This window comes from Pipra filicauda, unplaced genomic scaffold (assembly GCF_003945595.2).
Source record: "Pipra filicauda isolate LSUMZ 115617 unplaced genomic scaffold, ASM394559v2 scaffold41_size5083284_pilon, whole genome shotgun sequence".
Lineage (NCBI taxonomy): Eukaryota > Metazoa > Chordata > Aves > Passeriformes > Pipridae > Pipra > Pipra filicauda.
Window position 1 is genome coordinate 4913549 of NW_024104554.1, and position 26857 is coordinate 4940405.

The 26857-nt window shown below is 42.9% G+C and overlaps 2 protein-coding genes across 5 annotated transcripts in view; both read left to right on the plus strand.

Annotated features, from left to right (window-relative positions):
- Positions 1–2292: 2292 nt before the first annotated feature.
- RPS7 (ribosomal protein S7) lies at positions 2293–9249 on the plus strand. The gene is made up of 7 exons (XM_027726071.2): positions 2293–2335; positions 2872–2953; positions 3288–3359; positions 4953–5096; positions 6604–6668; positions 8348–8498; positions 9130–9249. Exons 2-7 carry the CDS (start codon positions 2879–2881, stop codon positions 9205–9207), a joined length of 585 nt encoding a protein of 194 aa, XP_027581872.1. The 5' UTR covers positions 2293–2335; positions 2872–2878; the 3' UTR covers positions 9208–9249.
- The window catches only part of COLEC11 (collectin subfamily member 11), a 43714-nt gene continuing 26090 nt past the window's right edge, over positions 9234–26857 (plus strand). For 2 of the 4 annotated variants that reach the window (XM_039385569.1, XM_027726068.2), the window contains exons 1-2: positions 9234–16663; positions 26675–26795. The gene's annotated coding sequence lies outside the window, so the exon portion shown is untranslated. The remainder of the gene's footprint in view (positions 16664–26674; positions 26796–26857) is intronic. The other 2 variants (XM_039385572.1, XM_027726065.2) reach the window with 2 other exon arrangements.

Consider the following 26857-nt stretch of genomic DNA (forward strand, 5'->3'; position numbering starts at 1 on the left):
TCAGCTGCTTTGGGTACCAGGCATTATTGACCGGGTAAAGCCCACATAGACCTTGACACTGCATCCTTCTCCTAACGTAAATTCAGTGTCTGAAAGGGAACATCTCTCTACAGCTTCTTCTGTCATTGGTCTATTCAGTAGCATGCATGCTGCATCCATGCAGCATCCTGGTCTATTCAGTAGCACTAATAGGTGGAGGTGGGAAGCTATAGGCACATTGCAACTTCATTAATGCTCTGAACAGTCCAGTTATTCACACACCACCTATTCTTTCTCCCCCTCGTAAATGATTTCACAGCATAAACTGAGTGCAGACTACTGGACTGCTGAGATTATTACTTGTTACCTTTCTTATTTTTTTACCCTTCAATCAGATCCTGATCACTACTGTTTAGCAAATTTCCAGTCTCTATAGGTACTAATCCTGGCCATCAGTATGAGCTGGGCAGTTTTTCCCATTCATTGAATTCATGCTAGCAGAGAAGAGTGGCTTGGGAGAAAAATGGGAACTGAAGAGTCTGCTTTTCTAGCTATCAGAAATTTAACAAAAAGCCCACAAATGTTAGAAAACACGACAGAATGTTAGAAATGTTAGAAATGTTAGAAAATGTTAGAAAACATGAAAACTACTTCATATGGATTTGAGCAGGTCTAAGAAACAAGGAGAAAGCAATCCAAAAGCTTGTCTGCTAGTCACCCAATGAAAAGCCACTCACATTCTGATGGAGAAGGGAAAGGGGAGCCTTTTCTGTCCCGTAGTAAGATGAACTAACTTACCCCTTTATTAATGCTCATCTAACTTCAGTACTGGCACATTTGTGTAAGGGCAGCCTGCGTAGGAAGTCCAAAAGGTGTACACACCACAGATATTTCTCAGCAGAAAAGACGGACAGCAGATGCTGAGGTTGCTTAGCCTGGGGTACTGGTGGTCTTTGTCAGTTTTTTGTTTACAACAAGAGCTTATTACTCCATTACTGCATTTTTTCTTTTTAAGTAACAGACTTCACACACACCATTACATAGTAACAGCGAATGTATTACAAGCTAAAGTTGACTGCTCTTAGGGTTATCCAGGGAACCTGATCACAGAACCAGTGCTCTGAACCCCCACCCCTGGCTCTAACCTCTCTGGACAGCGTGTGCCAAGAGCTGCACACCTGCCTCTGACTGGGGACCTTAAATCAGCCAACAGGGAGGTGCCAAGGTGGGGATTTTTTGTCCAGGCAAGGTTTTAGCTTCACTTCAGATGCACAGCCAGGCACTTCCACCTGAATCAACATGCAAATCAATTCTTTTGGAACTAGAGTACAGCTTGTGTGCAACCCAAGTGTTATTAGAGCCTTCTTTGTTAGATAACACAGTAGATAATAAAAAGTGCTTCCAGTGATGACAGAATAGTTCAAACCCAGAACTCTCACATCTTGAATTACTACCTGAACACAGCTGAAGACTCAGGCTTTATTTCTTGTCTAACGGCAGTCTAGTAACTGATCGCTGTGACATTGCCTTAGCAGAAGCAGCTGAGAGGTCGTGTTTATAGAGGTAAACCAAACCAAACCAAAGCCCAGGCACGGCCCTGTGCTGGCACTCGATGATCGCCCACACTCCCTGGCTGCCATCACAGGCCCTGGCACGGCTTTGGCCGCGTCTCCCCAGCACAACGCCCCGCTGGGGGCAGGGGTGACTGCACCAACACTGTTCCAGCAAGTGTCCTCTATCTGGAAAGGCATGAGCATCCCGGGTGAACTCCCAGCCCGCCGAACTAACGCGGAGCGATGAGACGGAGAGGGAAGGACAAACACCGCCCGCTCCCCCGCCGCTGTCAGGGCCGGTGGCCGCCGCTGTGCACAGCCCTTCCCGGGGGGGAGACCCGCGAACCGAGCCGCTGAGATCCCGGTGACTCTCTACAGGAGCAGCATCTCCACTCCGCAAGCCGGGAATTCTGCCACCTCACGCCGCCTGGACCCACAAATAAGCAAGTGGCGGCGAAGGCTTGCAGCAACAGCGAGAAACAGACCGGAATAGCCTTTTCTTGCCCCTCCTTCGCTCCCCGCCACAGGAAGCGCATTCCCAAAAAAGGCTGAGGGCAGCTCCTGCCGCCCGACCCGCTGGCATTGCGCATGTGCTAACCCCGGCCCCCGTGCCAGGACTCTCAATGTCCGCTCGTGCTTCGCAGTAGCGGAAGTTGGGTGTGCTTGCAGGACACGCGGCTATCGCTCTGCCCTTTTTCCGGGTCTGGCTTCACCCCGGCGTGGGCGGGGCGAGCGCCTTCGCGGGCCGCGATCAGCGCGGGTCTCGCGAGAGCTCCCCCTTTTCCCGGCCGGCGCGGAGCGAGGTGGGTGCCCGGGCTGGGGCTGCCGTTCCGTTCCCGGGGCTGCGGCGATACCGGGCCGGGCACGGAGCGGAGGCACCCGCGACACCCCCGCGGGGGGATGCGCCCGATTACTGCCTGCCCGGGGCCCGATGGCTGCCGTGGCGCCCGGCGCCGGGGTGGGGGCTGGCGGGGTTTCCCTCCACCCTCCCCCGCTGGCGACCTGGGGGAGGCGGGAGGAGGGGGCTGGAGCTGGGAGCGGGGCCCGGTAGCGCCGCCCGAGCACCCGCTGAGGACACGTGGGGCTCTGGGAGCGGCGGGGCCGCCTCCCTGGGGCTCCCGGGACCTCGGAGTGGGCCCGCGGTGGTCAGGCCCCGCTCCCGGGACGATGTTCCTGTGTCGTGGTGGCACCGCCTGGAGCGGCGTGCTGGGGCTGGCGTGGGCCCTGGAGCACTTTGCCTTCGCTCTGGAGCGTCTGGCTGCGCAGCGGGATTGCAGAGTCCTGGCTGTAGCAGGTGACATGTGCCCGGTCACAGCCGAGGTGTACTTTTGCGTTGCAGAAAGGCCATGTTCAGCTCTAGCGCCAAGATTGTGAAGCCTAATGGCGAGAAGCCAGATGAATTCGAGTCTGGTATATCCCAGGTATGTGTGTGGCTTTTCCTTCTGCGGTTTGGTAACTTACTGCAAGTTACGGAGACAATGTTGTGATAGTTGTCCAGAGCCTAAACTTTGAGTTTGAGACTGTCTAAATGTGTTCTCTTTCCTAGTTTTACTTGGGAAATGGGCCGGTTAGCCTCTGTTCCCAACAATTGAACTTGTTGCCTGTCAGTGTGACTTATAGGAAGTTAAGTCTTTGATATTGACTGTGGTAAAAAGTTCATAGCTGCTCCCTGGCCCTGTGAACAGGTTTCGGGCTCAAGGGTTCTTATGAATTAAAACATATGCAATGGATTATTTTGCAACTTCACTTTTCTAGGCTCTGCTGGAGTTGGAAATGAACTCCGACTTAAAAGCTCAGCTGCGGGAGTTGAACATCACAGCAGCTAAGGTAGGTTGGACTTCTTCACAGAGACCTGCATGGGGACTTGCTCTGTGTGTGTTTAATTTTTGTAAATGTTAATGTAGTAGATGAATATTTTCAGCCCTTTCTTAGGACCTATGGTGGTTTTATTGTCTGCTGTTGTGGCTTATCATCTTCTGGTACTTGTTTTTAGCACATAGAATTCTGTAATAGTGTTTTTCTTGGTAACTAGTCTGAAAAGTCATTATAAAAACTCAAGTAGCAGTTTGGTATGTTAAATAAAAGTGTTTGAAAATGGTTGTTCTGCTTGCTGTCTCTGCAGACTAGGTTTGGGGTCTGAAACTGATTTTTTGCATGTGGATATTGGCTGGAAATGTAGGTGTTGCAGAGACTTCATCAGGAACGTCAACTCTCATGCTCTTTGTAAAATCTGTTATGAATTTGTTATGCACCAAGTAATAGATGGTAGGTGGATTAGTGTGATAGTCTGACTTGATCATGTAGGTTAGCCTTCTTGTACACTTCAGTTTTAGTTCATACAGGTAACTGGAACTTAAAGGAAGAAAAGGAAAAAGACAATTAGTGGAAAAGGAAGAAGAAAATTAGGGTTAGTCAGCCTGGGAGACTGGATGTCATCAATGAAGCTGGTCACTGCAATCAGAAACTTAAATAAGCTGCTTTTGGTTCTTGCCCTGGCCCACCAGTACAGATACTGGGGCATGGCTGCTTAGAGTGGAGTTAAAAGAATCTGGTAGTGCAGAAAGCAGTTTGGGGTGTGAGTTCAGGGGCCTTTCCTTCAGAAGAACCATATCCCTGCTGATTGAAGTACAGCAATGTGAGCTGTCCTCAAGAGAGGGGCTTTTAGAAGTGTCTCTGTTGTTTACTTAGGTGCTTGATTTTATTTGTAAGAAATCTTCTGTGGGCATCTGAATTGGCCTACGTGGGAATGTAGCTGGTGAAAAACAATCCATCTTTCCATTCTATTGGAGAATGAGGATGCCTCTGTAGCCAGGTTTGTGGGAAAAATGCTTTGTAAGCTGTACAAACTTTAGGTTTGATCAACTGTTGGAGAATAAACCAGGGCAAAGGTAAAGTGTTGGGGTGTTGTAATCCTGCTGGCATTTGGAGGAGAAAGAAATGTTTTGATTGAGTAGTGATGCAGGCGTTGGCAAGTGGTGGACAGGTGATTTCCATGAAGCAGTAGCTCAAAAATATGAGATTTGTTTAATTAAACTTTGTCTACAGTCTGCTTTAGAGGCAAGTAATTTTTGAAGCTTTTTTATCTGCACATAAACTCTGTTGCAGATGTGATTGTAAGCATTCAGTATAGTTATTCTGGCATCTGAGTTTCGTACTGAAAAAAAATGAGCTTTGCTGTTCAGAGGATGTGACTCTGAAAGGAGTGGTGGCATTTATTGCCCAATCGCTCCTTTACAGCAAAACAAGTGCTCTGATAAAGGGTTTTCTATTCAGTGTTTTGTCTTAAAGGCATTAGGGCAGTACTGCTATGTGATATGCTCCCCGCCCCACAAAGACTATCAAATACCTGTGCTCAGAGGATTCACCATCAAAGCAAACATTACTTCTCGGCCCCCAGGTAACATTGTACTTCTGTTTCAGGAAATTGAAGTGGGTGGTGGCAGGAAAGCCATCATTATTTTCGTACCAGTTCCTCAGCTGAAGTCCTTCCAGAAGATTCAGGTGCGGCTAGTTCGTGAGCTGGAGAAGAAATTTAGTGGAAAACATGTGGTGTTTATTGCTCAGGTAAAACATTTTAGAATCATAAAAATGTTGATTTGAAGGGATCTATGGAGGTGATCTAGTCCAGCCTCATGCATGAGCTGGGATTGCTACCAGCATTAGATCAGGTCAGCCATGGTTTTGTCTGAGTCTTGAAAACATCCAAGATTCCACAGCCTCTCTAGATAACCTGTTCAGTGCTGCATTACCCTTCTGTCTTGCCCATTCAAGGTAACAGTGATACAATGCATATTTTTGTTCCAGCAGGAAATGTTATGAGTGTCCTGTGGATGTTAGGTAAAATGATTTCAGCTGGCGGCTGAGGCTGTGTAAACTTGGTGAGATGTGAAGCTTTTTCACGGGGATAGAACTTTCTTGTTTTGACCTCTCTTACTCCAGATGTTTGAGAAGCAGAGCTTGAAAGTAAATGGGAGCAAATATTAATAGGTTCTTTACTAAACTTACATAATCTAAGCACTCAAAATTCAAGTTAATAGGAAAGGAAGAAAAAAGCTGACTTAAGTTCTAAATCTATGGAGGAGCTAAGGTGTGAAAAGGTGATGGAGGGCTTTCTGGGCAGTACTGAGAGGTGGACAAAGTGGAGAGCTGTCTGCAGAGTGGACAAGCTGTTATTAGTGAAAAATACTTATTAATATAGTTTTAAGAGCCAGAGCACCTTACCCTGAATCTTTGTGTAACCAAGAAGGTTTATTTTAATGAGGTGCCTCTGGCTCACTTTACCTATGTGCTTGAGAATTCCTTGTCAGTTCAGTAATACGCGTTTTAGAGGGGACCATGTGCAGTTCTTCTGCTGTAGGTGAAGTGTTCTTGAGTATGACATGACCCAGTTTGGATTATGGTAACCCCATCATGAATACAGTCATGGAAAAGCTGTGGTGTGATGGTAGAAAATACTTCAGGAGGCTACAGTTGCAAGTAAAACTCAATGCTTTAAAACATCTACCCTTGGAGTAGGGAAGTAGAAAATAAGTTTTACTGATCTTAGGTGCTATAAATTCCTTTGGAGCCTACTTTCGGAACACGTTACATTTTAGCCAGAGTTTAATCTGAATTGTGTAATACATCTCATTATTCAAACTAATGTCACCTAGCTGTCTGTGGGACTGAGCTCACTACACTGGGTTGCACCAGAGGCTCAGTCTCACAGAAATTGTAAAATTCTCTGGAATTCCTGTTCCCAGGGAAGTGTGTCCACATTGCTAATGAGACCCAGTAAACTACTGTGGTTGTATTTATGGGAAGAGGGGATGAAGTACAAAACTTTTATTTCAGTGCACTGAATACAAGATTAGTAATTGCAAAATAAAGAAATACAGCACTTCAGCTTCTGCAAGTAACCTGAGGTTCTAATGATGATGTAGCTTTGAGTATCCTGAACTCTCCCTTTTTGATTTTTTCATGCATTTTCTGGCTGGGGGGAGAAGGTATTTGTGTTGTTGATGTTTTTGAGTATATTGCAACCACTAGATACTGAGAAATCCCTTTGTTGTTGTTCTATTTTCCTTAACAGAGAAGGATTCTGCCTAAGCCAACAAGAAAAAGCCGCACAAAAAACAAGCAAAAGCGTCCCAGGAGGTTAGTAAATAATACTGATTTAGTATGACAGCTTTCTTTTGTAACTGGTAGTTTAGTCAAATAATGGTTAGTTGAGTTTTTGAGAAGTAATTGAAGTGTTTAAGTGGTCTTGTCCTTTCTCCTACTGCTTGAAATAGTATCTGCCGTTTGACTGCCAAAGTGTGCAGTAGAAAGCTCCTCTTTGGGTACTGTGTTGCATTTCTTAGCACTCTATCTGTATTTCCAGCTACAGCTGTAGCTGATTTTTAGCCAGCAATGCTGACTTAAGAAACCCCAATTTGCTGTCTGTTATCACAGTGTGCTGACAAGAATTATTTTTTTCTAAGTTGTAGGAAGAGCCACTTCCACTTCACATGTTAAACTTGTACAGAAGTCAAGGCTGGCACACTGAAGGGGATGCAAAGAGGGAGAGAGTGGCTGAGGAGGGGTATAGGTATGAGTAGTAGTCCCTCTGGGTATGAATTTATTAGCAATAGTACAGTCATTTGTGTTAAATGGCCTCCCTTGCTCTTATCTAGTCTCTTGATTGCTAGACATGCAACACTGCTATGTCTCTCTGGATGTCAGTGCCTCATTTATGCTGTTCTACATCTTGCTGTGTCATTATGTAGTCTGTCTTAAAAGTTTATCCTCTTTATGAGATGTGGCATGTCCTGCAACTTCTCCCAGCCCCAGTATTATACCTGTCATATGTGTTACTGTGTTTTGCCATCTTTAAGCATAGATTTTAAAACTACAATTTCATAGTACTCATCTGCAGTCCTGCCTTTGGAGGACTCTACCTGTGTTCTGTTAAAACTAGTATTGCACGGTGGCTGGAGAAGTTGGCATCTGTGTCTGTGATTAGCATCCTACCAGTTTCTGCACGAGGGAAGGCAAGTGTGCAGGACTGTCCCTGTCTGGACCTGAGAGAGGTCAGACTGGTAGTGTAAAACTGCTGTACGCATTGCAAAGCATAGAAATGTGATTGATGTTGGTCTCCCTTGGCTATCCCAATATTCACAGGTCTCAAGTGCTGCTGCAGACACAGGTCTTAGTTACTAGTGGTACTGCCTTGAAACTGGAGATGCTGGAAATCTTATTAGTCCTTTAGACTCATGCAAAATAGCTTGGGCTAATTTTTCTCACTTTGGCTCGCTTCTGGACAGTTCAAGAACACACATGTAGACATCAGTCTTCAAAGTGTGGACTAAACTTACTAGCTAGTCTTTTCCTATAATACACTGGAGTTCTAAGCCGCTTGGCCTTAGGCAGATGAAGAAACCAGTGTTTTCAAAACTGAGTCTGCTATGAATGTATTCTGTGTAGCTGAAGATATTCGCACACTCTTCCAGTAAGTGTCTCTGGCAGAATTGCAGGTGGGACAGTTTGACTTCAATTTAAATAAAATATTCCTTAAATAGGTAGAAATAGAAGAATGTTTCAGGGCTGTTACAAAGCAATGTGTGATCTAAAAGGTCAGAAACCTGGCTACTTTTTCCCCTTGTCACTAAGTTCCTGCACTCACTGTAGAATTTGGCTTTTATTTTTGCATAACCTGTGATAGTGTGGTATTGTCACACTGTGGCATTAAGGAGAAAAATGCTACTGAATTTTCAGCTAAAGCATGCTTGCAAAAGGCTTGACAAACCAAGGTTTTCAAGAGGATGTGTTTTAATGATACAAATGTGGCATTTCAGCCGTACGCTTACTGCAGTGCACGATGCTATCCTTGAAGACCTGGTCTTCCCAAGTGAAATTGTGGGCAAGAGAATCCGCGTAAAACTGGACGGCAGCAGGCTTATAAAAGTCCATCTGGACAAAGCACAGCAGAACAATGTTGAACACAAGGTAAATGTAAAAACTTACTTTCTCATGCAGGTCAGGATGGCATTCTGACATCACTAAGAGACTGCTTAGTGATACAGCAAAAGAGTCCCTTTTGGCTTTTGGCAGTAGAGATGCTTCTGTTTGTATCTCGAATAGAGTGCTGAAGATGAGGCAAGATAGTTTTAAACTAAAGCTCTAGTTCTACTTGCTAAAACCCCTGGATTGTAAAGTAGCTATATTGGTTCCTTTCATGGGAATAGACTGTGTTTTGTTGGGGGGGTTGTATGTTTAGGAGTCAGTTAGGTTGTTTGTTTTATTTAGTTGGTTTTATTGTTTTTCAAGTGAAGCACTTAGTTTTGACCTTAAACAGATGTGCTCAATACAACCTGCACTTTGCCTGGATTTTTTCTAGAGGGGTTTGTTTGGGCCTGCTCAGCTCTCAAGGTCTCCCATGGTTGCAATTCAAAGCGTTTCCAAATACTCTTCAGAAAATGTATCTTCTGTGTAAACACTCAGCCGTCTTCATCTAGAAGAAAATTAGCCTCAGAGCTCATGTCAGAGTGAAGTGGCAAATAGTAGAGTATATTAAATATGTTAACTTAGAGTTACTTTTTTACACAGCATGTATAAACAAGATTATTTTTCTTCACAGGTGGAAACATTTTCTGGTGTCTACAAGAAGCTCACAGGCAAAGATGTGGTGTTTGAATTTCCAGAATTCCAGCTGTAAAGTGCAAAAAATGGCTGAATAAACAACTGTTCATATAACAGAGTAATTTCATTTAAATTTTGAATTCCATAAACGCAGATGGGGATTAACTGGTTCATAGGACTTCTCTACTGTCTGGAGAGTGACACTTGTATATCCAATATTAAGTCCACTGTCTGGAGAGTGACACTTGTATATCCAATATTAAGTCCACCAGCATTTTAATGGTAGCCCTCTTAGGTTGTTCTTGGCACTGTTGCAACACAACTCTGGACAAAAGAGTCCAGAGTCTGCAAAAAGAATTGGCGGTGAAAAACCTAAGTATTCTGAGTCTCACCTTTTGGGGAGAATGTGGAGAATTGCTGTAGAGCAGTGGAACTGCTAAGTTTTGCACACAAGAATACCAGTTGAAGACCTGCATGTTCCTGACACAGGAAGAAGTCTACATAGCAGGTGATGTGTGACTTCTGCAATACGAAGCAATGACATCTGAATAAGGGGTTTGAATTCTTAGGAAATGTGTTGGGGAAGGTATAGGTTGAATTTGAGGTAACTTAAATTGCTCTAAGTGGCAAAATTGCCTTCTAGTTCTTACCTAAAAGCAGGTCCTGTACCTTCTGAACTATATCAGAAGGAAATGGGGAGAAATTTTCACTTCTGAGTGCTTGACTACATTACTGGACATAAACTACAATTTTTTAGCTATTGATCTGGCTTTCAGAAATGTTTGGGATTTTTTTTTAAGTGATGTTTTAACATGGTTCAGTACATGCTTGGTGGTGCAGAGAGAGGTGGGGAAGGACTGTGTTTTGGCATCCAACGGCTGAGTGGTAGTGTCCCATTTTTACTTCAGTATCTTTGTTTAGAATCACTTTACACAAGGTCAGAGGGGAGCATGGAGTTGGGCATGTAAAGTTCTGAGCAAATTACATGAATTACTCCTAACAACCTGTTCAATACAGTCAGTCTTTAACACAGTAAAAGACAACTAGTTATGGAGTCAGTCTATTTGGTGGAGAGCTAAGTTGGGAAGAAGTTGTGTAATAGGAGCTCTTAATAACTTGCATTTTCCTACCTGAGAGTAAATGGAGGACAAGTACCACATACTGAGGGTCTTTGTATCTTTACTTCCTTTTCCCATTTACTGTGGTTTTGATTGCTTCCCATTTGACACCTCTTCTTTAGCTGTGGAGAGAGAAAAGGTTAAAACAAGTTCTGTGTTGCTTTTGCATTGAAAAACTCAAGACTTTAACACAAGTTATGGCATGACTTAGTAGGGCAGGACAGATAGCTGTGTGCTGTTAACTTTTGGTTCAGAGAATGCAAAGAGAAGGAAAATATGTGCCCTGATGCAATTAGTGGGTAATTTCCTGCTACTTGCTGACAAGGCTTGAATGTTGGCACAAAAAGCAGGCTGTATCTTTGAAGAAGTTGCCTTGCCTTAAAGCCTTTTCCTACCTCCTTTTCAAACTTCTGTCTCTGGAGGATAATTTAATTCCTTCTTTATTCCTTGACTATTTATTGTTTGTCTTGAATGATTCAGCAGAAGAGAATTCATCTGCTTCCCTTAGGATTAGATGAGGGGATTTGTAGGTATAGAAGAACTGCAAATCCTGTCTCCTTTTGTGGAGAATAATTGTAAAAGATCTTACACTAGGAGTGCCAGAACTTTTGAATTTTAAATTTTCACTGCTAAAATGGATATTTCTTAGGTTGGAAATGCCACCCGCTCCAGTCCTCCCAAAATAATTCGTCTTGAGTCAGACATTACTAAGCTTCCTGCTACAACAGTCACAGATGGCAGCCTGTGCAAATAGATCTTTGCTGGTGTGGATTGGAAGAAGCAGTCTGGGGAGTATTTGGAGGCTTACCAGATGTTAACTATCTTTAGTTAGAGGTTGGTGAGTCTGCTGGGACTGTGTAACCTCTGCAAGAAGAGGTGATCCTCAGCAGGCTTCAGTAGACAGCATTTCTTATTTCGTGGTGAAATGTAACTCAGATTTGATCTCTTCATCATAATAAAAATATTATTAGAGTTTCTTTTGAAGTACTGGGAGGGGGTAGGTGGGGGAGGAGAAATCTAGTAAACTGAATGTAAAGCTTGCAAATGTTCCCAGGCATTGCCAGCTGGCTATAGATTTTTCTTGGCTCTTGTTGCAAGCCCTTTTGAACTATATGAAATGCAAAGGCCCATGATGGCCCCATAAGCAAATTCTTTGAGTGAAAGGATAACACTGTCAAAACCCTTTATGGTTTTTACATCAACTAAGCTACAAGTAAAGGTGGATATTTGTGGCATAAAAATACGAGGCTATGTGCTTTGCAAAAGACTTTAGTCCTAGTTTACCTTCATTCACAGACTCCCTCGTGTGTTTGTGTCAGCGATCCAGTCAGACAATTCCCTCTGTCCCTTGACAAGCATATCAAGTGCATGCCTGCAATCTGGAAAGTCAGTTGATGCCATCTGGTCAAGTGCTAATGAGGCTGCTGGAATGCTAGCGTCAAATGTTACCTTAACCTAAGCAGACTCCATGTGAGATGATGCTAGACTTTTTCCTATATCTTTCGTATACTGGCACAGTTGAACTCTGACCATGTGATTCCTCACTGAGTTTTATCAGCTGCTCTGGGTGAAAATGGGGGCATTCTGTACTAAGACCCTGTGCGGCCGTAGTATGTGAGTGATATCAATGTGAAGAGACAGCCATATATTGAACAGTATGAAAAGACCAGTTCTTTCCTTTAGTAGCCCCAAATGAGAAGCAAGGAAAGGTTTTACATCTATGAGGTGCTCTTGAGCCTTCCGCCTAATATTAGAGCTTTAGTTGTTTATTTCGTGTGCAGCCTTTCACAAATGTCTTCAAATATTTTTTGTCTATATGGAAGCCTGTGCCCTGGTGATTTTAATTTGAAAAGGTCTGTAGGTGTGTCACAATTCTAGTGTGGCAGAACTTGCTTGAAGTTTTGGGTGGTAAGTGCTTAACCTATCTTGTATTAATATGGTAATATATGATAACATCATGTTTGAGTAGCCCTTCTTGAGTGCAGGTGGGAACAACTGGTGAGTTTTAGTGTAGCGATACTCCCAGCAGTGTGTGAAGGAAGTCCTGTCACTCCTGCGTTGTGGACTGAAATAATCTATTTCAGTTTTTTCTGAATTTTTTAAGTGGGAGGCCTGAGTTTGATTCTTGGTTACATTTGGAAGTCAGAGCAATACCCAAAGCTAGGCCTTTTCTACTTTGTGGGATGTGCTATCTCGGCCACTAGAAGTGTATTAGAATGACAGAGATAAAGGTACTGATTACAGAAAGTCATGAAGCCTCACAGAAAGAAGATTGTGGTGCCAGGCTGTAGGAGTGTGAGTTTTCCTCTCCTCCCTAGGGCTCTGACTGCAACATTGATCAGTGCCATTGCTTGACTGCTTTTTAATCAAGTGACTTTGCTCTGCCCTTTGCTCCCTGCCTTAAGAGTGCTCCTGTGAAAAACCTGCCTTCTGCTGAGAGCAGAGAGAAAAGTGACATGAAATCTCTTTGTACTAGTGCTCTGTTCCCTGCAGAGAGCAACAGGTAAAGGATCTTATTTATGTCTTACCATCAAGAGGATAAAGTTTGTTGGATTTGTTACAGTCTGTGAGTTCAGGTATCTCCTCCTCTACCTTCCAGTTACTGTTACTCTTTCTTGTTTTCAGGAAAATCATTCTTATCTTAACAATACACACTTGCTGCTAGCTGTTGCTAACTGATGAATAGCTAACGTTTTTCATTATTGAATATCGAGTTAACATGTCTGGCTCAGTTGTGTTCTGCCCCTGGAGCAGCAAAGATAGAATTAAATCCAAGCACTGAAGAGAATTTCAGTTTCAGAGATGGGGACTAACAGAAAAAGCACTACTGCTGCAGTGAATGCTGCTTATAAATTTTGTGCCAAAAAAACGTTAGTGCAACATCACTAATGAAGTTGAAGGCCAGATTTTACACAGCTGCAAATAAAATTAATGCTGTGTTTTGCTGTGTCTGCACTGATCTTTCCCACTATACATCTCACGTATTGCACAGGAGAGGTGGTAAGGATAGCTGCTGGTGTCTGCCTGCCCACAGAGGTGCAGTGGTGTTGGGGCTGTGCTAAGGAAAGTGATTTGGATGGATATCTTCAGGAGGATAGATCTACAGACATATCTTAATGTTTAATAATTAAAGTTTCCTATTTGCATGGCTAAGCAGTTACTGTTATGTGAAGCCAGAGGGAATGGGACACATCATTAATTATCTCGAGAGCGGAGGAGGGGTTCCACTTCGTGTGCCTGTGTGCAGGTCTGTACCATGGAGGAGTCCTGCCTCTTCTGGGAGTATTTTGGGAGTGCCCTGGGAGGCTTATTAAGGGCTGGTTAGCGAGACAGCCCTTACTTTCAAGAGCCAGAACAGCATTTGTGATGGCCTGCAATATCTGAGCTCAAGCAATTGAGCTCAGATATTGATTTCTTAAGGAGTTTGGGCATTGGAAATTTTCATCCCTTGGGAATATCTGACTGGGAACGTTGCTGATACTATTGGATGCTTTGCTAAACCCAAGGGAGAATCAGGTGTGGCTGGAACACTTACTGGTGAAGACTGAGGCAAAAAAGTTGTTGAGTGCCTTGGCCTTCTCCGTGTCCCAGGTAAGCAGGTATCCTGTTTCCTTGCTAAGGAGGACCCACATTTTCCTTTTATCACTGATGTACCTAAAGAAGGTTTTCTTGTTGCCTTTGACATCTCTGGCCAGATTTTAATTTTTAATTCTCTCAGGGCTTTAGCTTTCCTAACATGACCCCTGGTTACTCAGACAATCTCTCTGTATTCTTCCCAGGCTACCTGTCCTCACTTCCACTCTGTGTAGGCTTCCTTTTTGTGTTTCATTTTGTCCAGGAGTTTGTTGCTCATCTGTGCAGGCTAGTATACCATAGCCTCTGGAGGCTGTCCCTCTTCATCCAGCAAGGGCGACTGAAAGTCTTTTGAATCAGCTCTTAGGTGCTACAGTGTCTCAGGCAGGCATGTTAACATAATAAAGAACTTTAGCTTAATTGCCAACAGCTACTGCAACCTGCTGATGGCCTGAGCTGCTCCCATTTGGTCCATGCATCAGAACACCAGTTTGCACAGAGTAGCCTGATTTAGATGATGTAAGCAATATGGCTACACAGCTTCCACTTGGCTTTCAAGGTGGGCAAAAGTTATTTATGCCCTTCTGTATAGGGACTATGCCTTTTTCTCTCTTACGTGAAAGAAAACTATGTACTCACTTATTTTTCCCTTTCCTAGAGAAAGCACTTCTGCTGCATTTATAGTGTTTGCCCTTTCCTTTTGAATTCTGTTAATTTATGTTTGTTTTCACTTCTCCATCCCCAGTGTTGATTCCTACCTTTTCTACTAACTTTTCCTGAACGGCTCTATTTCTCCCTTGAATTCTTTTTCTGGCCTCAAAGTTATTTGCATATGTTTACAGGGAGAGTAGATATGTATGTAAATGGAATTGTCTTTGCCATGGTAATATGATCTTCAAAGGCTTGGACTGCAGTCACTTTGCTGCATTCTTTACATAAAATGTTTGTCTTGGCAAGTCGCTGCCAACAGAGTGCTGCAAGGGCCCAATCCTGCTAATTGCCTTCTGCTCCCACTGAACTCATGGGGCTTATATGTAAAAAAAAAATCCCCAAAGCATTCAAATTAGAGTTGTGTGTTCTTTACACAGTTATGTTCATGTTCTACCATTTTGTCCTTTCTTTACTGATGTGATCTGGAAGTGATCATTGGTTCTTAACTTTTCATGACCATTTGGTGTGTGTTAAAATACAGGAGTCTGTAGCAATGGAGGGGGGTAGCTAGGTTCCAGTCCAACATTGGTGGTTTAGGAGAGGTCTGCCTTTATGAAGGTAGTCCACAGGGAGTCCTGAGTATGAGACATCACTACCTCTTTTTGTACCTGTTTTTTGTCTTTACCAGCAAAGCTGGTCAGTGTATGCTTTGCTGTGGGCTGCAAAATCATGAGCTGTGGTGGGTAAGGAAGTTGCACACCCCAGGGCTGGGGAGAGAGGATACGTAATCTCGTGAGCAAAGCAGGAAAAGAGTGCATCAGTGCCACGTGTCATCAGCTTGTATTGCAAGCCCCACCACAAAATTCTCAGTGGAGTGGACCTATGCCTTCCACCAGAGTGGATCTGAGAGGTGATAAGGTGAACACACACGTGATTCTACTGCAGCGTCCTCAAGTCTCTCAGTCTAAAACCTTTTCTGTGTTCTAATACTTTCCTGATCTTAGGACTGTGGAAGATGGAAAAGAACCTCCTGCTACTGCCCTTAGATCCCATCCTGTTCTTCCAGTAAGAGGTCATATATTGGGAGTTACCCAGGCTCCCAGCCCTCTGGGTGCTTGCTTACAGCATGACCCCTCAAACCTTAGCTGGAAAAACTGCGAAGGAGGAAGAGTGGCATAGGGTGCAGGCAGATAATTCACAAACCTTTTTTGTAGCTATCAGAGCTACTGTCTTACAAATATAGCAGCTATCCATTAGGGAGTATTAATTGGTATAGTCATAAGTGCTACTCTCTATTTGCTCTGGAAACTGAGAGAGAAGCCATTTATATCTGTTGAAGTATAAACTTCTGTAACAGTGGGGGGTGTTCTCAAAATCCCACTTACCACAGGCAGCTGGCCCCAGTTTTTTTCCTGCTTGAACATATGTGGAGAACTGTGGTTTACCCAGGGCTCAAACTAGTCTAACTGTTTAAGGTAAAAATCAGAATTGTTTATTTAGAAGCTATTTTTGATATCACCAAAGTGATATTAAAAGGTGTTTCGAAAAGAAATAATTTGTGAAGATGCTTGCCATGTGGATAATTTAGCACTTAGGTTGTTGTGGAGTGTTGAGATGTGGCTCTGAAATAGTTGCATGTTTTACTCAAGTCAAGAATGCTGCAGGCAATTGCAAGAACAGGGAGAATTTCAGTAAGGGGAGAGTGTGTTAATTATCCATGCAAGATGTTCACACTTGCTGCTGTGTTTCATATGTTTTCATATCTGCTGAAGCAAAGCAAGAAAAGTGTTGTGCTGGGGCAGTGTGCAGGCATGGCTTAGATCTGAATAGATGTAAATGGTTAAAAAGGGGTTCTCTGCTAGAGAGGAGGAGGGGAAAGTAAGAGTGCATTCCCAAAAAAGTACATTCCCAAAATAAAAAGCTTACATCATGGACCTCTTCAGTTTTCCCACACTTCTTTCCTAATTATTGTCCTGCAGGACAGCTGATCTATTTCAAACAGGAAGCTGTTTACAGATAACACTTGCAACTGTTTTGTCTGATTTGTTGAACTGTCGAAAAGCAAAAGACAACCTCTTTTCAAATTAAAAACTGTCAGACTTCTGTAAACAGCAGCAATGAGGTTCATCTGTGCAGTGTCCCTGCAGGCACAGAGCGTTCTGCAGTTCCCATTTTCTCAGCAGCCATAAGGTAAGAGACTTTTTTATGCTTTAATTCTGTAGAAGCAAGTAGAGGAAAAAGTCCGTGTTTGTTAGGGGGCTGCCTTGTGTAAGACAAAATATGATTGACAATCCCCAAATAGTAAGGAAAAAAAGAGCTTGGTATCTATCGGGTAACACTGGACCTTTCTACTGTGAAGCACCCATGTGGGTTAGATCACTGAATTCCTGTTTCGTTTAAGGGGGGTTGTATTTAAAATGTACAAATGCCATTGGAAGAGCTCACTTTCCTTTTAGCAGGGAAGGACAAAACAGTATATGAATTTTAACTTTTTCTACAATTGAAACTTATTTTACTTCATTAATGGGTTGTAATTCCTGGTAACAGATATAGGCAGTTCTCTGTTTTCTGCTTTAAAAAGTGATCTTTTAATACAGCTGCAAGGCTGGCATTGCAGAAGTGAGACATGACAGAAGGTCCAGTAAGAGCTGGAATTACACCACTGGATAATTAAGAGCAATCTCAATGAAAACCAAATCATGCTGGAAGTAGTACTATGCAGAAATGCTTAATGAGATATAAGGATGTGTAAAGATAAAAAATCTTGTTCTAAATGAGGAGAGATATGAGAATAAACCATACTTTGGTAAGCAGAAGGGCGCGTATGTCTGCTTTTCAGTTATGAGCTATGAAAAATTGAGATTCATAAGGGATTTGCGAGTTTCCATTCTGACCTCTGTGCATACATACATATGTGCTCAGTATAGGCAGTGAAATTCTGAAGGGGGATTGTTTTCGAGCAAAATCAAATAGATGTGGAGAATCTTACCCAACTTTACTTGCCATATAGTGAAACAGAGCAACTGGATTGGAAATACTACAACTTTGACCCTTGGGTATTGAAAGATTTTTAAAATATGGCAAATGTAAAAACTGTTACTGTATGTTTTCCTCTCTGTAGCTGAGATCTTTTATATTTCATATCTATATGATCGTTTACATGATCACGAACATTTAAGGCATTACAGTGATCAGAAAATACAATACAAACACTGATTTAAAAGTCTCACTTATAACAATGATACCATCCCTAAAATTTTAGTATGTTACTTATGCAGCACCAGTAAGGTATGCTGATGTTGTAGACAAGAAGTTAGACTTCCAAGTTGAGTATTCCTTTTAAAAATGTTTGGACTGTCTTTCATAAAATTCTTAGATGTATCTGTTACAATGAAATGATTGTTTGAATTAATATATGAAAGAAAATATTTAACTTAAATTCATCGTCAAAATGGCATTTTAAACATGGCATAGTCCCAGAGTCAGCAGAGAATTGCAGTGTGGAAGCAGCAGAAATCTACTGTGTAATTTGTAACTGTACATTATGTTCAAAACTGTTTTTTCTGATTACTTTTGAGTGATTTTACACTGTTTCTAAAGCTCTTATTTAGTCATCTTTAGGGCTGTTCAAAAACTCTTGAGCCAGAATCCTTTTGAAGTAGGAAGACTTCTGGCAAAATACCTTTTTAAAGTAAAGTGTCAGTTCTCTGGGATAGTTTAGTTCTTCTGTCAAATTATTTTGGCTGAAAACCAGGAGAATTTAGCCAAAAATATTCTCATGGTTTCTCTGGGGAAGTGTAGTTTGTGCTTTGCACTGCATTTCACTACTGGCTGAACTTCACAGCTGAACCACACTTCCCATACAGCTGCATGGTCAGGATCTGGCTATTTTAATTTCCCTTGATGAAAGGAGTGTTAAGATGTATTTTGGAAAAGGTAGTGTAGTGAAAGAGGCACAGACTGGGCTCATAAGGCATCAGCTGGTCAATAACTAGTTGGCAACTTCTTAAATTTCGACTCCTTCCTTCTGTTTTGCACATGAGCCATCCTGTTTTTCAGCCGTGAGAGTAGGACCCTTCAAAACAGTGTGATATGTCAGTAGAAGGTTTAAAGCCTTTTGATGTTTTTATCCATGCAAACAACTGTACAAGGGAGAGAATATTTAATAATGTTTCTAAGGCTTTGTTAGTGCTTCTGCCAACTTTTGTGCTAAACGTGCTCCATTTTATATATTCAGAACTGAAAAATGCAAGGGAGCATGGCTGAATTTTAAGATCTTTTAAGAACTCTGAGTTCAAGAGGCAAACAACCTAGTAGGAGCCTGAAGCTTTTGAAAGAGTCGGGTTTTGAAAATCCAGCAAGGTCTCATCTCGCCCATTTAAGTGTCTCTTCAGAAAAATGTAGTCCTGGGTGATTTGCCTCTGGTTGTATGAGATGTCTGTAGACAAGAAAAGAATGGAAGTTGGTCTGCTCAAGTTCTTCATTAGTGCACCAGTCTCTTACTTGTTCATTAGGATCCAAGGTTCCTTAGCTGCTGGGACTGTTTGGATGCTACTGCCTCAAAACTGTATCAGAAGATTAGTTAGAAGTTCCATAGGGTGTCCTGGAGGCCAGGACAGAGCAGTAAGACAGATGATGGGGAGTTTTAGGGTTTACATTGGTTTCCTTCTGCAACGAATCATAGAACGGTTTGGGTTGGTTAAAAAATCATCTAGTCCAATAGTACAGCACATGAATGAAGCATAGACATGAACAAACAGTGTCACAGTGCTGCAAGGTCGATACCAGGCTCCAGACCAAGAATCAGCAATGTTTAGCTGCTATATGGAGTGAATGGAGGAGACCTAAGTGCTGAAGAAGGTGACTCACCACAGACAGCCAAGTGTGTGAGGGCCACAGCAGCTGTCTGAAAATTGTTTGTGAGAGAGGTGCTTCATGATTCCCTCTGCTGGATGTAGGAGTGGATAAATTCACTATCTCTAGTGCCAAGTGTCTGGAGAAACTCAAGTTCCAGGAGGTGGAAGCTTGCCTTGAATGTGTGTGCCCAGTTTTCCTTCAAGCATGGAGGCTTTGAAAAATGGCTCTGAGAAAAGAGTTTTCTACAGTTCTCTTTGAAAAATGAACTGCTGCTATCCAGCTGTCATGTAATAACATACTGTCCGGGACCACTTACCTGGGAAGCAGGAGATCTAGATGCAGCTCATTGCACTGCTTCAAACCCCCACCTCCCATCTGCTGAAAAGGTGCCCTTGTCACTAACCAACATAATAATTTGGAAATGGAACCACTGTGGATTGTGTCCACAGCTCCCAAGGCAGTTTCCAATTGTTGATACTGCTTTGAATTTATACAAGAAAAAAGAGAAGGTCTAAACAGTCCAGGGAAGTCTATTCCTTTGGCATGAGAAGCTAGCCTGCATAAGAAGCTAGCTTGCAAGAGAGAGGCATCTCCCCACCATGTTTTAGAAGGGAATGGCAGTGTTTTCTATCCTTCCTGTTTATCATGTGCTTAGAGGAGACAATGAATTTGGGTATGTTTCCTTGATGGGCATAAATGGACTAGGTGGGAGAATAGTGTCTTGTTCTCTTCAGGCAAGATGTTGACTATCCCTGGTCTGTGCACTGAGAAAAGCTTAGGTGCTCAGGTTTTCCAATAAAACCGCAGGAACCTACTGCCTCTTAAGGTGACTGAATAGTTAGGAGATGTTTTTGGATGCTTTGAGCGTGGGATGAGGCCACAGATACAGATTCAGGGGTAGTGTTGACTAAAGCAGCTCTCATCTGGAGGTTTAGGGGTGAAGAATGTGGGCAAAGGATGGAGAGTGGAAAGAGAAACTGTCTCAGCTTTGGCTGGGTTTTGAGTAGGGATCTTGAAGAGTAAAGCTGTGTCCATAGGTGTGCTTCGGTTCCTGGTGCCTGTCTTTGTCTAGTCTTAAGCGTGGCTGACTCTGTGATTATTTTCTTTTTTTCTTGCTTACTAACTGCAGAATAAGTATAAATAATAACAAGAAAACATTTCTACAGACAACACTCTAAGATTTTCAGTTTAATTTGAGTGATTATCAGGCTTAGTTGTGGATCACCCCAAAATCTCCTGTTATGGTGCTGATGATTTTAGCAGATACTGAAACTTGCTGAAAATAGGCATGCATTTATGCATCTTTAGTGGATTCTTTAGAAATGATCCATGGGCCTTCAAGAGACCATGGATCAGATGTTGATTTGATCTCCATGTGGTCTGAATGCCAGGGTCAATCTGCTCATTTGGAAGGACAAAACAATACAAGTGATTTTATAATTTTTATTCTACTTGTAAGTAGAATTTTTGATTATCATCAGAGAAAGATTTGTAAGAGATCATCTAATTTTTGGGAATTAAAACAAAGAGCTTTAAAAAATTGATATGTGAAAGAACTGGAAATGTTAGATGGCACAGTAATTGTGACCAGTCAAGAATGTAATGAAGGCCTAGCCCAGGGAACAGCAAAAAATGTCTTATTACATAGGAAAAGAAAAATGTGTCTCAATGAGCTTCCTTGTCAGAATGGTGTTAATGAGAAAACAGGTCTCTGATGGCTTACTGGGGTGGAGTTACGTTCAGGAAATGTTAAGGAAGCAGATACTGAGAACATGTGGCAGAGCAAGAGAAGGGCTCATCATGCATGCTGGGGAGACTCCAGGGCAATGGATCTGTAGGCAGCACCCGCAGGTGCATTTACAGTGCAGTGAACTTGAAGTTTAAAGCTAATGTAGAGATAAAGTGAGGTGATGTAACAAGAGCTGTGTTATGAGCTGCAGCTGAAAAACCTCTTTATTGGAGATTTTTTTCTTTTCCTCTTCAATATCATCACAAATTGGGTTTGTTCAACCTGGAGAAGGAAGGCTTTGGGGTGATCTAATTGCAACCTCCCAGTACCTGAAGGCAGCCATCAAGAAGGATGTGGAGAGACTTTTTACAAGGGCGTGTAGTGACAAGACAAGGGGGAAAGGGCTTCAAACTGAAAGAAAGTAGGTTTAGATTAGATATTAGGAAGAAATTCTTTACTGTGAGAGTGGTGAGGCTCTGGAATAGGTTGCCCAGAGAAGTTATGGATACCCCATTCCTGTAACTGTTCAAGGCTGAGTTAGGCAGAGCTCTGAGCAACCTGGTCTAGTGAAAGGTGTCCCTGTCCACGGCAGGGGGATTGGAGCCAGGCGATCTTTAAGGTCCCTTCCAACCCAGGCCATGTGTCAGAATTGCCTTTTGTATAATTGTGGCGTGTCAAAAAGTCTTTAGTCACTCTCTACTTTTTATGACTTATGTAAAACCCATAGAAGGCTTCGTGGGCACCTGGCATCCAGCCAAGGTCAACTCACCACATCTGGTCTGACAGTTTTTACTCTGTCTCCTGAGCAACCCTGTGTTTAAACATGCATTTTGCCATTCAGACTTAATTCACACGTGGTTGCATTCACATTGTTCCTTAATTTTAGGGAAGGCGATGTTAAATGTTGCAACTGCAGTGTTGGGTACGTGGAGTTTCCTCTATGTGTAGAGTTGGTGCCATCGTTTTGGCAGCACTAACTGCGACACGTCATTTTTGTCCTTCATTCTTCCTTTTCTTAAGTCAACTGGCAGATGTTGGGATTTCAGGTCAGTGTACTCTTTAACTCCTCTGAAGCCTTTTATGTTACTGGTAGCTGCATAACCAGAACAGTAGCATTAGTTTTTTTTCTGTACGTGCCCTATGAATTCTGAACGGACACAAGTGGAGGTTCAAGTGATCATTGCTTAGTTGTTCTGCAGCTTCTTAATTTGTGTACAGCTGGCCTGTGGTCATGTTCTAGCTGTGTGAAAGGTGCATCTGCTGCTATTGTTAGAGAATTTGCCGAGTACCAAAGCAGATGGAGATGCCAGTAGTTATCACTTACTAACATAGCTTGTTGTATTATTCCCTAGAAATGTACATTATTAAAATAGAGAAATCTCTCAGGGCAGTTGGTTAGATGAAAGGACTTTAATGAAAAATTCCCAAAGGGAGTTGTCATCCTAAAGAATCTTTTGGTAACAGAAGCATCATGGTATACAGGTCAGGGAAGTAGCACCTTCAGGTTATATGAATTCAGATAAACACGCTTGTTTTCAAATTGTGTTCAACACATTCTGTCTATTTTTCCTGAATTCATATTTCTTTTTCAAAATGAGATGAGATTGTCAAAAGCATCTCACACTGAATACAGTCGCTTTTACTCTTTTTCAGTTTTTAAAAATATTTGTCAACCGGTGCATTATACATGGCAAAGGATTTCGAGCACAGGTATTGTGGTATGTGTAAGAGCTGCTTTAGGAAATTTTGCCACTGGAAAATATTCTTTCAGCTAGGTTCCATTTGGCATGCCTTTTAAGTAGGGTTATGACTATTGCCAATGATATTAGACTGATTAGTGAAAGTCTGCTGTAGCGTATTAGTGTGAGAATACTTTGACTTCTGAGAACTTTGTCAATGTCTAGTTGTCTGCTGGAATTGTGTGTCTTTGTGTGTGCTTCTAAGTCACATCAGACCCATAAAACCCTGTTTATTTTCCCACTGCGTTTTGCTTCTAGAACCACTTGTGTGTACCAACCATATATTTTCTGTTAACGTGGGGAGCTGTTTAGATAGGTTCCCCTTTCTTTTGCCTTCTTTCCCTTATCTGCACTTGGAAAGGTGTGTCAGCACTCTAAGAAAGAAAGGACATTGGGTAGTACTATTGCTATGAAGATCAGCTGTCATTTCTCCATTGAAGATATCGTAGAATCACAGAATGGCCTGGGTTAGAAGGGACCTTAAAGATCATCTAGTTCCAGCCCTCCTGCCATGGGCAGGGACACCTTCCACTAGACCTGTTTGCTCAAAACCTGGTCCAGCCTGGCATTGGACACTTCCAGGGATGGAGCATCCACAACTTCTGTGGGAAACCTGTTCCAGTGCCTCACCACCCTCACAGTAAAAAATTTCTTCCTAATATCTAATCTAAACCTACTCTGATTTGATACCCTTCCCCCTTGTCCTGTCACTACATGCTCTTGTAAAAAGTCTCTCCACATCTTCTTGTAGGCTCCCTTCAGGTACTGTAAGGCTGCAATTAGGTCACCCTGAAGCCTTCTCTTTTCCAGGTTGAACAATCCCAATTCTCTCAGCCTTATGTCACAGGAGAGGTGCTCCATCCCTCTGATCATCTTGGTGGCCTCTGGACTTGCTGCGAAAGGTCGATGTCCCCCCTGTGCTGGGGTCTGCAGAGCTGGATGCAGCACTGCAGGTGGGGTCTCATGACAGCAGAGTATAGGGGCAGAATCAACTCCCTCGACCTGCTGGCCACACTGCTCTTGATGCAGCCCAGGACACGTTTGGCTTTCTGGTTTGAGTGCACATTGCTAGCTCGTGTCTAGCCTCTCATCCACCAGCACTACACCCAAGTCCTTCTTGGCAGGGCTGCTCTCGATCTGTTCATCCCCCAGCCTGGATTGATACTGGGGGTTACACTGACCCAGGTGCAGCACCTTGCAATTGGTCTTGTTGAACCAAGGGTATTCCCATGGGCCCATTTCTTGAGCTTGTCCAGATTCCTCTCGATGGCCTCCCGTCCTTCAGGTGTGTCATCTGCAAATGTCATTGAAGAAGATATTAAATAAAACTGGTCCCAACACAGACCCCTGAGTGACACCACTTGTCACTGATGTCCATTGGGACGCTGAGCCATTGACCACAACCCTCTGGATGCAACCATCCAATCAGTTTCTTATCCGTCTAACAGTCCACTCATCGAATTCATCTCTCTCCAGTTTAGAGAGAAGAATGATGTGGGGGACTGTGCCAAAGACTTTACAGAAGTCCAGATAAATGGCATCTGTAGCACTTCCCTTGTCCACTGATGTAGTCACTCCACCATAGAAGGCCACTGGGTTGATCAGGCAGGACTTGCCTTTGAAAACCTTTAGGAAAGTTTCAGCATAGGATCACATATAGAGTGTTATTTCATCTCCCAGCCTGAGAACAAAAAGAACCTTTTGTTGAAATTGCATTGATACTGCCCCAGTTCAAATGCCAGATTTTGATCATGCATGCTTATGTACCATGGCGTTTTGTTATATTGAGGATATAATTCCAAGAAGTATGTACTTGTCATTTGAGGATAACGCCCTTGGATCATTTCCATGACTCTTAGTGGCTTGCATGCTATTGCAAAATGCCTGATGTCGTTCTACTTCCTATGGTCTGTATCTTTTGCTGGATATTATTTTCCATTGCAGCCTGGTATTTTGCCATATCTCTCCTCCTTTTAAAATGTTCCCACTCTAATTATGTGCTGGACTTTTTTTTTCTGGTGAATTTAGTCCTTTGTATTCTTTCACTTATGCATCTTTCTGCTTTCTGTATGCTTCTGGCATGCGAGGGCACAGTTTAGCAACACACTGAAGGCCATCTCAGCTGCTGCCAAGGGCATTTCTTTCCTTGCCTGGCATAATTTTTGCAGGAATGATGGCCATTTTACCCTCACCAGGAACCAAGAATCTAAATCAACAGAAAAACAACATTACAGAAAGAAGAATAGCTTACTGCCTGTGCTAGCTCATGATGGGATCAGCTGGCAGTTGGTGACAGTACAGAGAAGGGGAGGGTAGTATGTGACTGCCGTAGGAAGCCAGGTTGCTGTTAGCCCACCCGTAGATTGACTTAGGTAATTAGTGATGGTAGGACACTCCTCACCTACCTACAAGGCTGAGATAGTCGTACTGGGCGATGAGTAGGTACCTCCAGAGTCAATTATCTATCCTGCATTGGGATGAAATGAATCCACGTGCCAAGGTGCCTTTCTCTGACTTGGTAATACAGGGAGCTCAGGATGATTTTCTCAGACTGACCACCTAAGCCTGAACAGATAAATCCCACCCAAGGGTCTGTTTATAACTAGTCTCAGCTTGAGGTCTGTATCTAAACAAAATTGTTCTGATAAATAGGCATCTGCTAATGCCAGCTGTGCTCTGTCTTGTGGTTCACTTTTTGAGGTGTCATACTTGCAGCATTGGGAGGAACTGGGCAACAGTCTTTATTCTTAGGCAGCTTCCCATTATTTTTAGAACCTCCTTTAAAAATAGCTGTCACTTATCTAATGTGTGAGAAAGGGGGGACAAAAGCTGTTTCTGCTCTGTGTTTCTTCTCCTCAGTAGGATGCTGTGGCAACCAAAAGCAAACATTTTTCCTGTCCACTTGCCCTCTGGGATGGTACCGTTGGTCATCTGTCCTTTCTCTGTCAGACCTCTGGTTTTTCACTTTTGCTTTGTGTTTTTCCAACTAGCGATCTACATTCTAAGTCTCCTATCTTGTCTTTCTCTTCCTCTAGCCTCATAAACTGCTTTGCTTAGATTTTGTCTTCTGTCTGGGCATTCCTGATCTGCCCCTGTGTTTATACATGAGTCTGTTGTGGGACATGAAAACAGAAAGCAGGGAAGGGAGAACACTAATTTTCCCCCTTTTTAATCTAGTGTCCTACCACACTAAGCTTGAGCTGGCTTCATCATCAGGCTTCTTCCCTGCTTCCTTCCATCCTTTAATGTGGCATGCCTGAGCGCATTCTAATTTCACTGTGTCCACCCAATATTAGCAATTACTCTCCTGGGGAACTGGAGCTGTGGGTTCAAATCCTTTAAGTTAAGGATGTTCCATAGCTGGTACTTCACACTTTTTGGATCAATACTTGAGTGGCATTTCTGTTGTGCAAAAGGCAGGTGCCACTGCTGCCATGGCTGGGATGATCAGATGGGGCCTTGATAGTCCTTTCTGCCTGTTCTCTACACCTCCAAAAATGTAGCTGCAGGACTGGGACCACCCTCCCCATGCTGAGTTTGCCTTTTGAGCCTGTCCAGTGCCCTCAAGAAAACAACTGTCAGGCCCCCCTAGGAAAACTTCCAAGCACCTGGAGAGTGATAATGTGTTGGAAAGCATAAGTTGCTTGAATGGGCATTAACCACTTAAATACTGCACAAATATCCCAACTTCTGCAACCAGTCCTAAGCCTCTGTGGATGAGAAGGGAAGAAAAGCAATGCCTTAAAGCTTCATAAATAAAGTTACAAATGCATACGTGCATAATATATATATATTCATGTAAATAAAAGTACGCTGCAACATTCTCCACATTATTCACTGTTTCATGGTGAATCCTTGGTGTTTTATTTCCTACAGAAATAAAACTGTGTGTGGGGATAGCATCAGGTACTCATGTAAATGCTTTATGGGAACAGGGATGAACTGAGATGGTTTAGACACAGGTTTTAGAAGAACTGACACCTACATTTGAACCCTGGTAAGTTTTTTGTTGGTGGTGTTTTTGTTTCTGTGGTGTTTTTGTGGGGGTTTTTTGTGGTT

Excerpts from the sequence above, each read along its gene's own strand:
- RPS7 (XM_027726071.2), top strand. The coding sequence starts at position 2,879 with ATGTTCAGCTCTAGCGCCAAGATTGTGAAGCCTAATGGCGAGAAGCCA. Across the intron at positions 2,954-3,287 it reads TCGAGTCTGGTATATCCCAG|GCTCTGCTGGAGTTGGAAAT; the intron begins GTATGTGTGTGG and ends TCACTTTTCTAG. Across the intron at positions 6,669-8,347 it reads AAGCAAAAGCGTCCCAGGAG|CCGTACGCTTACTGCAGTGC; the intron begins GTTAGTAAATAA and ends GTGGCATTTCAG.